This window comes from Podarcis tiliguerta (assembly GCF_965153285.1).
Source record: "Podarcis tiliguerta genome assembly, chromosome: 3".
NCBI lineage: Eukaryota > Metazoa > Chordata > Lepidosauria > Squamata > Lacertidae > Podarcis > Podarcis tiliguerta.
The window spans coordinates 49,262,086-49,274,950 of NC_139536.1; the positions used below are offsets into that span (position 1 = coordinate 49,262,086).

At 41.4% G+C, this 12,865-nt stretch overlaps 1 protein-coding gene across 4 annotated transcripts in view; it reads left to right on the plus strand.

The window, feature by feature from the left end:
• The window catches only part of RPS6KA2 (ribosomal protein S6 kinase A2), a 183,039-nt gene that overhangs the window by 149,879 nt on the left and 20,295 nt on the right, over positions 1-12,865 (plus strand). For all 4 annotated transcript variants that reach the window (XM_083434092.1, XM_083434094.1, XM_083434095.1 and 1 more), the window contains 4 exons: positions 1,516-1,586; positions 2,371-2,459; positions 6,331-6,395; positions 12,620-12,722. In XM_083434092.1, the coding sequence (XP_083290218.1) occupies positions 1,516-1,586; positions 2,371-2,459; positions 6,331-6,395; positions 12,620-12,722 (328 nt within the window). The remainder of the gene's footprint in view (positions 1-1,515; positions 1,587-2,370; positions 2,460-6,330; positions 6,396-12,619; positions 12,723-12,865) is intronic.

Here is a 12,865-nt window from a genome sequence, read left to right on the forward strand (position 1 = left end):
GTTGTTTTCTGCTGCTCCAGAGAAGCGGACACGGAGCAATGGATCCAAACTACAAGAAAGAAGATTCCACCTAAACATTAGGAAGATCTTCCTGACAGTAAGAGCTGTTCGACAGTGGAATTTGCTGCCAAGGAGTGTGGTGGAGTCTCCTTCTTTGGAGGTCTTTAAGCAGAGGCTTGACAACCATATGTCAGGAGTGCTCTGATGGTGTTTCCTGCTTGGCAGGGGGTTGGACGCGATGGCCCTTGTGATCTCTTCCAACTCTATGATTCTATGAATCTATGATTCTATGATTCTATGATCACACTTTGCTGGTAAAAGTTTCCACATTGTGGTGAAAGATAGAGCTGCTTCTCTTTTTAAGAAGGATATTTCATTTCCTAGAATAGCTTTTGCTATATATTCTGTAGGTCAAACACCAGCTTGTCACCTTTCTTTCTTCTCTTTGGATTTTCATCTGTTCAGGATAGTACTAAGCACTTTTGTTTCCTCTTCTGTAATCCATGGACTTCCCCCCCCCCAAAAAAAACATGGATGTTGCTCGCTTGAACAAATTCAAAGCCTGTATCTCTTTAAATGCAGGGTCCATATCTTATTCTACCCTGTGACATCCAAGCTCTGGTAAACTGGTTAGTTTAAATCAGGGCTGTGAAAATTGTGAGCCTCCATATGTTGTTAGATTAGAACTCCTATTATTCCTGACCACTGACCATGCTGGCTGGGGCTGATGAGACTTGGCATCCAGCAACATCTAGAGGTTCCTCAATCCTTGCAGAAGCTTTCAGTCACCTCCTCTCAGGCATAGAACAGAGTAGAGAAGAGCACACAACTGAGTGAGCACAGGTCTTTTGCAAACTCATTTTTGTAGCAGGGAAGAATGATCTCCCATTATGTCTGAACTGGGCCATTGTCTTTTAGTATCACCAGATGCCACATTGGACTCAGGCTATTTGCTGTACTCAGTAAGTGACATTTTGAGCTAATTTTCAATAAGGGGGGAAAAATAGAATTCCTGTGGAACTTGTGTGATGCTCCTTGAATTTTGAATTTGGTACTGCTTTTTAAAAAACCATTTAATCTGTCAAAGCAAATGTAGAACAACTATTCTTTGGGGCTTATAATTCCACTTGTATTGCTTTCAGTTACCAAAATGTAAGTGAAAGATGTACTCTGAGCTATTTAAACTAGATTTAGTATCCAATTATAATTTGTCTTAATCAAAGTGGAACAGATGTTAGCATGATGCCGATCGTGCTTGGAGTGGCATCTCATAAACTAGGGAACTAAAAGAATTTGGGGGGAGGGTGGAAGGAAGACAAACAAAAGAGGCAAAATGATTTAGGGGTTAAGGGCTCTGACCATAGAGTTTGGAGTTCCCTTGGGGGCTCTTTGAGGTAGGGTCTGTGACACCAATTGCAATGATCAGCAGCACTTCTGCCGAGAACACCACACCACTACTTGCAATGCTTATGCACTTAGGTCTTTATTTAGCTTTCTGCTCTCCTCCTTTTACAGTTTGAAATGTTGACAGGGTCGTTGCCATTCCAGGGGAAAGACAGAAAGGAGACCATGGCTCTCATTCTCAAGTGAGTAGTAAGCTCCAACTTGTTTGTTGACGTAAAACGTGTATTCTTTTGCTTGGAATAGACAAAGTTTGCTTGGCTGTAGAGGAGGGGGAGAAATTTGATTCAGCTTTCATTTAAAGACAAACCTACCAATTCTGAAATAATCTGTGAACAGTCAGACCATTGGCACATCTGGTTCAGTACTGCCTATATGGAATGGCAGCAGTTCTCAGGATTTCAGATCGGTCCCTCCCAGCCCTATCTGGAGATGTTGGGGATTGACCCTGGGACCTTCTGCATGCAAAGCAGATGTCCCACCACTGTGCTATGGTACAGCCCTTCCTATATGTGAGCTAGTAGTAGGGTAAATAAAATAAATAGCTGGGAGCTCTAGATCAGTAATCTGCAGCTATGTCAGACCCCAACCTGCAACATGGCACCCAAATTAAATTATTTATTGCGTATATTTTTCTCCTATTCCTGCTAGGGTGACTAGGTGCAAAGGAGGGCAGAGTTCCTGCCATTTTATATTTAAAAGGGGGGATTACACACTTCCCATAGCCATTGTGAAGAAGAATAAGCATGGTAAAGACTATGAGGAAAGAATTAAAGAAATGTTTAATAGAGTCAGTATTATGGAACATTCTTTATCCAATATGCCTCGAGATTACTTTGGGAACTCTATATATTTTCCCATACATATTTCCTCTGCACATCTGTATTTATTTCCACTGCTAAATATGTGTGTGATCTTTTTAGACATTTCTGAAAAGTCCGCCAACATTTTAAGTTTCTCTTCTTTCAGAGCCAAGCTAGGAATGCCACAGTTTTTGAGCACAGAAGCTCAGAGTTTGCTTCGAGCTCTTTTCAAGAGGAATCCATCCAACAGATTAGGTATGGGGATTCATTTCGTTTCTGGTCTGTGATGAATTCAGTGATAGATTACAATCAAATGTTAATCTGCAGTTTGTTTTCCTTGTCACTTAATTTTGATTTGTTCTCATGTATATGGCATAGTTGAACAATGTGCTGGGAAGAGATGCAAGGTAATGGAGCTTTAATTAAATATGTGTTTTGGGCTTTTAATATGGATTGCACAGATTGTTGAAGAATTGGTTTAATAATGGCAATTAGTCATGATAGCTAAGTGTTGTCTACACATACCGAAACAGATGCTAGTTATTTATTTCCTTATAGGAGTATTTCTAAATAGCCAGCTCATACAGAAACATTACAACTGTGATGAAATTATAAAATACTGAACAAATGACCAATACTGAATCAAATTAATTCCACACCCACCCACTCTTCAGCCGATGTCACTTGTGATGCCATCTAATGAGCCACAGAGCAAAGGTAAAACCTGAGTTGGCTGTGCATGCCTGTTCCCAGTCCAGAAGGGCAACACGTAGTCAAAGCAGCAGGATTTTCCAAGACGTTTGCATCAAAAGCGCTGATAAAACCCAGGGGGAAAAATGTTTTAGCGGTGCCTTGCAAGGTCCCAACTTCAGGACTTCAAAGCACCTCAAACCTTTGTGACATTCCATGATTGACAGGTGAGCTCCTGTTGCTCGGTCCTGCTCCTGCCAACCTAGCAGTTTGAAAGCATGTCAAAGTGCAAATAGATAAATAGGTACCGCTCCAGCGGGAAGGTAAACGGTATTTCAGTGTGCTGCTCTGGTTCGCCAGAAGCGGCTTAGTCATGCTGGCCACATCACCCGGAAGCTGTACACTGGCTCCCTCGGCCAATAAAGCGAGATGAGCGCCGCAACCCCAGAGTCGGTCACGACTGGACCTAATGGTCAGGGATCCCTTTACCTTTACCTTCACCTTACCCAGCTCTCACCATTTTCCAATGCCCTCTTTTTATGTGCTAGTCTCTTACAGTAAAAATCACCAGAGAGTCTTGTGGCATTTTAAAGATTAACCAAATTCTTTATGGCATAAACTTATGCCATAATCAATTTGTTAATCTTGAAGGGGCCACAACACATACGCACACACACACTCTGCTTGCAAGAAACTTAAGTAGAAAAAAAAGGGGGGGGGGAAATACTATAGGGAAAAGAAAAAGTGAACCTTTGTCTCTTGTAAGATTGGTCTCAGGATTATTTTTTTTAAATTACCTAATTACCCAGTTGATTAAGGAGTTCACTGACAGCAGCATCCCAGGGGATTATGGCATCTAATTAAATTTCTTTTAGAGAGCCAAACACAGGACAGCAAGTGCAGATAGATGTGAAAACCTGCTACCGTGTCTAAGCTACATTACCAGCTTTCTGACTTGGATTCCAAATAAACATGTAAAGCTAAATTAAGTACATAATTTGATCCAATCAGAGCCGAAAAGGAAATCGGAGAGGAAAAGGAAAGATGGTTTTCCTCCGCCTTGCATCCTTAGCTGCTCAACTGCTTGAGGTGGCGTGACGAAGGCTGACTATATAGAGCATTTGATCGCACACCCACCAGTCTCTTCAGTAGAGTTCTAACAGGCAGTTGTTAACAGGATTCTTGGCAGCCTGATGTGATTGCCATCTGGCTCAGCTATAGGTCTTGCATTTCTATTGATATGTAGCTGAGGAGGAAGGAAACTCTGAGATTTTGTTTTTGTTTGCTGGAGCTGCTACAAATACTAATATAATCTTTGAGGTAAAAGTTTTTTTTCATAATGCACGCATGTCAGCTGCTACAGGCCATGAAAGGAAGCTTACGTTTCTGGGATGTCACTCTGAAGACTGAAGTAAAAAGATCTTCCTCTGCAGTTAATGCTGTCCATAATCTTAGCCTATGTCTTCATTCTTTTTAAAGGCACTCACCCAGTGTTTCCCCCTAGGAATGTTTATCAACTTAATCAAACAGTGAGATACACGTAGAAAATATTCCAATGGAATTTAAGGCTCATGTAGATTCCTTCCCGGCCCCCCATACTAACAGTATTGTATATAAATATACCTTTTTGTACCCAAAGCCCCCTAAACAGCATATTACATATTACAAAAGAAATATACTACAAAAGTACAATATAGTGCAATCGTAAGACGTCCCAGTTTGAATCTTGCCTTGACCATGCACTTAGATGGCCTTGGGCAGGGCAAACTCTCTTACCCTTCATCCTTCCCCCTTTCCTATGTAGGATAATAATACTCACTTACTTTATAGGGATGTTACAAGGCTTGCAACTAGCTAATGCATGTGAAGTGCTTTCAATACTTGAAAGTTCCGGGCAAATGCTCCCGCTCCTGCTATTATCACCACCATAGGTAAAGGTAAAGGTACCCCTGACCATTAGGTCCAGTCGCAGATGACTCTGGGGTTGTGGCGCTCATCTCGCTTTATTGGCTGAGGGAGACGGCGTACAGCTTCCGGGTCATGTGGCCAGCATGACTAAGCCGCTTCTGGCAAACCAGAGCAGCGCATGGAAACGTCGTTTACCTTCCCGCCGAAGCGGTACCTATTTATGTATTTGCACTTTGACATGCTTTCGAACTGCTAGGTTGGCAGGAGCTGGGACCCAACAACGGGAGCTAACCCCGTCGCTGGGATTTGAACCGCCGACCTTCTGATCGGCAAGCCCTAGGCTCTGTGGTTTAACCCACAGCGCCACCTGCGTCCCTCAATCTCCACCATAGATCAATCTAAAAAAAAGGCATTGTGCATCTGTCATGTATTTCCACATACAAAGCCACCAAGTATCTTCTTAGGTCCTGCATTGCTTCCACATAGTAGATTCAGTTCCCTTCCAGGGGTCCTTTAGATACAGTGCAGAGTGTTCCATAACTGGCTGAGGCTGGACTTGGGTCCCATCAGTGATGCGAGAGGACGTTGTCCCTTGCACCAGCAGTTGGTCTCTGGAGCTGGATCCCGTAAGTCTCTGCCTCAGCCATAGCATTGCACTGAAAAATGTTTCATATGATCATTCACACTTTTTACAGGTAGCACTGGGGTCAGATTCTGACAATGAACATTCAGAAGATGGTTAAATAAAGGAAGATTGATGATGTGGTTGAAATGCTTGCTTTGAGTGCGTAGGCGACGTACGCTTCATAAAAGTATTTGCGTTTTTGGCCTGCCAGTGTGATTCTTTCTCCGCCCACTTATTTAACTACAGCTTCTACAGAAAATCATTTGTTCTTTTCAAGTCTGCCTATAGAATTTTAACTAGTAGTCTTTCCAGGAATTACTTTGATTAGATGTTGCTGTTCAGCACTACATAAGTGGTAAAGCACTAACTTAAAGCATAAGAAGTTATTGACAGTGAAGGGGTCAATTACGTTAGCAGGAAACAGAAGGTGAGGGCAGAATGATTCTGTTCCTCTTACTACTACTATTATTGTTATTTTTAAATTCTGGTGTACAGTATTACAGCTGAAAATAAGTGCTGTATACTATTTGTGTTGGTGAGAGCCCCCTGGGACATGCATTGTTTCACAGTTCCTCTGAGTAACTTAGCACAATTGATGCCTCAAATAGCAACCATGGAACACAAACAGCAGCAATAAAATCCATCATTGGGCGGCCCCAACTAAAGAAGAAGAAGAAGCAGCCCACTGGAATTTAAGTGCTCACATAAAAGGAGGCAAAGAAGGGACCAGACAAACCTTACGTGAAAGCCTATTTTGGAACCACAACCAGAAAGCCGCCTCTCTTGCCCGTACCAGCCACAAATCTCTTGCTGGGGTTGGAGAGATAATGAGAAGGTCCTCTTTATTAGAAATGATGTTCATTTTACATCCTCTTTATTATCTCTCTTTCATTGCTTTGGCAGGTGCTGGCCTTGATGGAGTTGAAGAAATTAAGCGGCATCCTTTTTTTGCTACTATAGACTGGAATGTAAGTAATTCACATGATTGTCTTGTCTGACTAGTTAGATGTGCAGCCCAAATCCAGGATTTTTCCTTGCTCAGAACAACCTGACTCCAGCGCTGCTTCCCCAGTGTGTTTGCAAGCAGGAATGCAATCCTGCATAGAGCAACTCTTTAAAAAAAACACCTCAACAGCTGGATTGTCTCCTACCTGTGCATTTGCACCACACAGACCTCCCTACCACATCGCACCTCTCCTACTTCACAGTGAATCGGCTGTCAGGAGATCAAGTGAGTGCCACTGACCCACACCACCATCCACTACTGTCTACTTCCCAATTTTGGCTACACTAAAATTCTGGATACATGAACTATTTTCTGTGGGGCAATAATCACTCCTCCATTAAGAGAGGCCAAAACTGTCTAGACAGTACATATATCACTCTAACCTTCTCTTTCTCTAATAGGCTAGATCTTCTTTTGTAGATGTCAGTCATTGCTACAATTCATTCATTGCCTCAAAATACAGAAAGGCTCAAGTCCTCTTCTTTCTCATAAAACAGAGGAGAATAGTGCCTGCATGTTTTGCTTTATATCACAGGTAGGGATCTGAAGGGCCGGGGGGGGGGGGGAACCACAGCAAAAGTCAGGTGGAAAAAAACACTTGAGGACAAGCAAGAGCAGTATATATTTCTGCCACTTGGAAGGCATTGCCATTGTCATAAGAGAAGAAAAAAAGGATCCACTGTCTTCTTTGCTTGTGGCCTTCCTCTTGCTGGCATGGTTGGAGCATCTGTTTCTGTCCTCTTGTCTAGTATAGAACTACATAATTTTGTTTCCATCCAATCTGTGCTTCTGCAAATTCGTTGGGTCCAAGATTTAAAGGCAGACATGTAAGTGATGATAGCAGTGCTTCTGCGTTTGACTAGATTACGAAACAAGCAGCACCCTAGGGCTTGTTGTTGGAAAGTACAGAATGTTGCAGAGTACAGAACATCTTCAGGTATTTGGCCAAGGAACACAGTCTGGGATTCTGCCAATTATAACCCTCCTGCAACACCATTGCAAGGCCCTTGCACAGCACAACCTCTGACTCATCTTACTTCTTTCCTACTTCAGATTCCTCCACCTTCTGCAGCATGAGAAAGAAATTGGTCTATTTTTTGAAATACTCACATCAAATCAAGCAGTAAATTGACATGTGGATGGGTGGAATTTTCAATCAGGCCAAACCTTTGGTTTTTAGAGGTCCATGATAAATGTGATGGCAAATATTAAAAAACAAACAAACACAGGAACGGTTAGCTTAGAGGAAGAGACCAATTGAATTTCTTGTAGTGTTCATTGAGTCATGTCTCCCCTCCCCTTTTCCTCAACTCTTTTTAGGTCAACTTGTCATTGTGGAGGACTGGAGAAGACAGTAATTTTTAGAATAAGTAATGATTTGTTTTACTATAATATCGATAGTTTCTGCTATCAATTTTTGCTATTCTTTTTATTATAATATTGATAGTTTGATAGTTATGCCTTCTTCTCATAAACTGGCAAAACCAAAAATATGCTATGTTCCTTACAATTCAGTAGCTTCTAATGCCACTTGTAAAGAAAACTTAAAATATTTATTTATTAAATTTCTAGACCACCCTTCTTCTGAGCATCACAGGGCAGTTTACAAAACAAAAACACAAAACACACAACATAACAACAAACAAAACAATAGCCCACCCACACAGTTTAAAAGGCCATAGATGACTTAATTAGCCAAAGGCCTATGAGAAGAGGAATGTTTTTTTCCTGGTGCCTAAAATATAATTCAATTTGTAATTATTGTTTGAGTAAGCTGTACTTTTAATATACTAAACATATATTCTGTGGTAAACCAAGTTATACATAATGCATTTTATGTTCCTAAAGTAACAAAGTGACTTGCAATACGTAGAGAGTACTTTTTTAAAATAGAAAGTATGGCATTTTTTCCAATTAATTCTGTTCTTTTCTGAAACCTCTAGCAGGGGGAAAACACCAATTCCACACCCTCTCCCAACCTGGTTTCAAAATTTCAAAAAAAATTACATTTCTAATCTCAGGTTATGCAACTGCTAGACAGCTACTTTTTAATGAAAAAAGCTACACATCTGGGGGCTGTGGATCATCTGGGAAGGGGACTGCTCCCCCCCCCCGACACCAATGAATAAATGTAATTGAAATGTGAGAGACTAATTTCCACATAATGAGCATATAGTTCAGATATAGTTTTTCAACCCAACATAATTATGAATGGGATTTTAATGTTACTATTTCAGCCTGGTTGTCTAAGGCTGTTCATCCCAGCCATAGACTGGCAACGCCACTATTTGCAAGGGACATTTCAGGGGTGGGTGGGGGTTGAGTGTAGCTTTTAAAAGCCCAGTAGCAGCAGATGGTCTGTTTGACTTGATGGTTTTCTGAATATGAACCAGCATGAGTTCTGAACGGAAGCTAGTCCTTGATGTCTTATAATGATGCTTCCAGCTGCTGAAAACGCCTTTGTGGCTAGAGAAGAGGAATAGAGCTAATGCAGGTGCTTTGTTCTCATCGCTGTTATTACTGGGAAAGGTCAGCAATGAGCTCAGTTTTGTTCCATGATCACACACTTTTTAGTCTTTCTTATACCTCTTGCCCCATTCAGCACACATGGTATGAATATTGATATATTTTATTTATGGAGAAGAAAAACTTCCTTACATTCGCTGCTGGATATGATCCAAAGTATTCAGACTGCTTTTCATTAAATACTAATAAGAAAAGTAAAGACAGTCTAATTACCTATGCCACATTATTCTTATAATATTTTCCCTTCACATTTGATGGAAGCATTGTTTCGGAATAAAAACACCACACCACAGTTCCCATTACTAATTATAAGTAGGTATTTAATGCTGCCAACTAATTAAATGTGCTGTATTTTAAAAAGCAAATCATTTAATAAAAATAGCTATTAAATATTACAAATATACACCTTGTATTTTGAGAATGTCTCAACAGACATTTATATCCCACCTTTTCTCCAGACTTGGACTCAAGGAACAGATAAAATACAAAAGGGTAAAAGATATAAAAGATACAGTAATGATTAAAGCAGTTTAAAAAACAACAGTAGCACTGGACATTGCACTCACCAACTCAAATCCCAATAAAATCTAGTGCTACAAGTGTTTCTCTCCCACCTTCCAAATCCTTATGCACCCCAGCTTGGCCTAATAATAAACCTCTGGTTGTTAATTAAAAGGTAAAGGTAAAGGTATCCCTGCCCGTACGGGCCAGTCTTGACAGACTCTAGGGTTGTGCGCCCATCTCACTCAAAGAGGCCGGGGGCTAGCGCTGTCCGAAGACACTTCCGGGTCACGTGGCCAGCGTGACATCACTGCTCTGGCAAGCCAGAGCCGCACACGGAAACGCCGTTTACCTTCCCGCCAGTAAGCGGTCCCTATTTATCTACTTGCACCCGAGAGTGCTTTCGAACTGCTAGGTTGGCAGGCGCTGGGACCGAACAACGGGAGCGCACCCCGCCGCGGGGATTCGAACCGCCGACCTTTCGATCGGCAAGCCCTAGGCGCTGAGGCTTTAACCCACAGTGCCACCCGCATCCCTGGTTGTTAATTACTTTGCCTTAATTGCATCCAGCCAGGGTGAGTCTGCATTGTGGCATCTCCTCTTCAGGAATAAAGCAACAGTTTTGGAAATGTCCAGTTAAAAAAATTAAGATGTGCTGAAGCTGCCCCTTGTCTTGTGAGGTCACCCTGCCTACAACAACTTCATTACTTGTTGTCATCCATCCTCTGTGCATATGGACCAGCAGAGGCTGAAGACTCACAAACAGAGTGGTCAGATGCCGTTGATGAATTAATCTGACCGTTAAACAAAGCCAGTTGGCCATCATGCCCCCAAGTGCAAAGACTTCAAAGGAGGTTTTTGTTTGTATCCAGTTCTTCTGCCTAAGAAATATATTCATCAAAAACATCAACTGAAGTTAAAAATAGAAATGAGCTATGTGTGCCTATTAACATAGAAATGGAAAAGTGATTCATAGATCTAAAGTGATGCCCTTTTTTGGCATCTCCTGACAGTATCGCTTTGTCAGTGCGACGGTTCAGACTCGATAATGTTCCAGAAGATAATTCATCCCTGTGTCTACTTACTGGATTGTGTGTTCATGTTCCTGTGTAGCAAGTGTATAATAGTTCAGGGAAATCATTCCTTCATCCCTGTGCGGAGCAGCTTTTTCGCATTGCTGTGCGTCACTAGCTGTAGTGCTGCCTTTCTATTTCTGGAAGGTATCTGGAGAACAGCTCAGTTTCTCATAAAAGTCATTAGCTCTGTGAATACATTCAAATAGTCTGGAAATGGACAATCTTAGAGAAGGGAACATAAGACTGTGCCTGTTCTCTCTCCCCTTCCCCCGTTGCAACTTGTGCACCTGAGCCCTTTGGACAAGCATTTGTTCTGGATTGATGGACCATACCTTACAAACATGGAACATACAAATGGTTCATTCAGTGCACTATTTGGGCAAAGGTACATATGCACAGCTGTCTGTGAACAGGTTTCCATTAATGAATGGAACACGGTCAGCAGGTGGAATCTTCTGCCGTCATCCCCATGCATTCATTTCTACACTATGTGAACATCTGCACAGTGCTATTCATTGCAGGAAATGACTAAATAATGCTTAATTCAATTAAATGAGTGCCCTTCCAGATGATGACTGCCAGATGCATATAGAACGTGTGTTTACATCTGCCTCTCTCGTTTTTCTACCTATTTTTAAAAAGGAAATTCTGCTACACAAAGCATTCATACCTTCACAAATAATGGCAATGATGCTTAACATGTGACTCATGGTTGCTTCCTTATTCTTCTTTGTGGTACGTTATATGGATCCCAGGAGAACAAGTCCTCTGTTAAGTTTACGTTGAAGTCCTGGGCAGAGCTATTGGAAACACACAATAGCAGCAAAGCTCTGCTCGAGGAAATGTGTAAAAGAGAGTTTGAGAAAGCAACGTTGCAAATGGCATCAGAATCTAGTCAAAACAAAGAAAACTGTGACAGGAATATTGGCCTGATATGAAACAATATCAATAAGTACAACAAACAAGTGGAGGAAGTTGGAATCAAAGATGAATTAAAAAAATTAACTTTCTGAGAAATAAACAGACACCCCATACCCCTCTTCCACAAGTCTGCTTTGAAGCATTTTTAAAATCAACTTTTAAACTACTCTTACCTCATTCACCACATTAGGATTTGCAGTGCCTATCTATTTCCTGCACATGGATCACCCATTGACTCTCTCTCTCTCTCTCTCTCTTTCTCTCTTTCTTGTACAATATAAATAAATAAATAAACAGCCCCTCACATTCTTGAGTGGGATTACATGTGGCATCAAACAGATGGTTGGTTGCTTGCTTGTCACAGTCTTCACAGTGCCAGTCACTTGTTAAGGAGTGAAAGGGCTTACTGCAGACCTCCACGTTGCCTTTTCCCTCCTCTAGTACGTAGTCTGCAGTGTTAAAGCTGGCCATCTGCCTGGCACTGTGCAAAGAGACAAACACGTGTCAGCTCTGTGTGCAAGGAGCTGCACTTTGAACCCTTACCTCATTTGTCCTCACAGCAATTTTGTGTAAGGTAAATCAGTTATCGTTCCCATTTAAAGCAAGACTCCACCCAGGGCTGACAATCCCAGAAACCCCTTAGTGGTTGTTTTCATACATTGCCTCATGGCACATTACAACACTAATACCTCATTTGACTTGTGTGATACTGCTAAGCATAGAGGAAATACATCTTTAGGTAATAGACTATTTCAAGGGTGATCCCCACCTTTTCCTAGGCTTAGCACTGAACATAATTTCCTAAACACAAGATGCAATGTGTGTATTACAATACCACCCTATGCATGTATACTTGAAAGTATGGCCCATTGTGTTCAATAGGGCTTATTCCCAGGTAAGTGTGTATAGGACTGTAGCATGAGCGTAGCCAGGATTTATTTTTTGTGGGGGTAGGCTTTATGTTGGGGGGTCAGAACCAAGTTATCTGTGATACAATTGGTCAGTTAAATATTTTTATTTATTTACTTGCTTTGGGGGAGCTGCCCTCCCTGGCTACAACCATGGACTGTACCCTAAAATATCTTTCCTGTGTTTTTGTTCTTTTATGTATCTTGTTGGCAATTATTTTAATCCATCATTTGTGGTGGTGGTTGTTTTGCAGAAGTTGTACAGGAAAGAAATCATGCCGCCTTTTAAACCTGCTGTGGGACGGCCAGAGGACACCTTTCATTTCGACCCTGAATTCACTTCACGGACACCAACAGGTAACCAGGAATAGCAGCAAGAGAAATAAAATAAACAAATTCAATGGAAAAGATCATTATCAATTTTTTTTATTCTATCTGTGAATCACTTCCCGTAGAGTATCTTGAAGCGATGTCACATTAAAAACAACAGCAATAAAAGG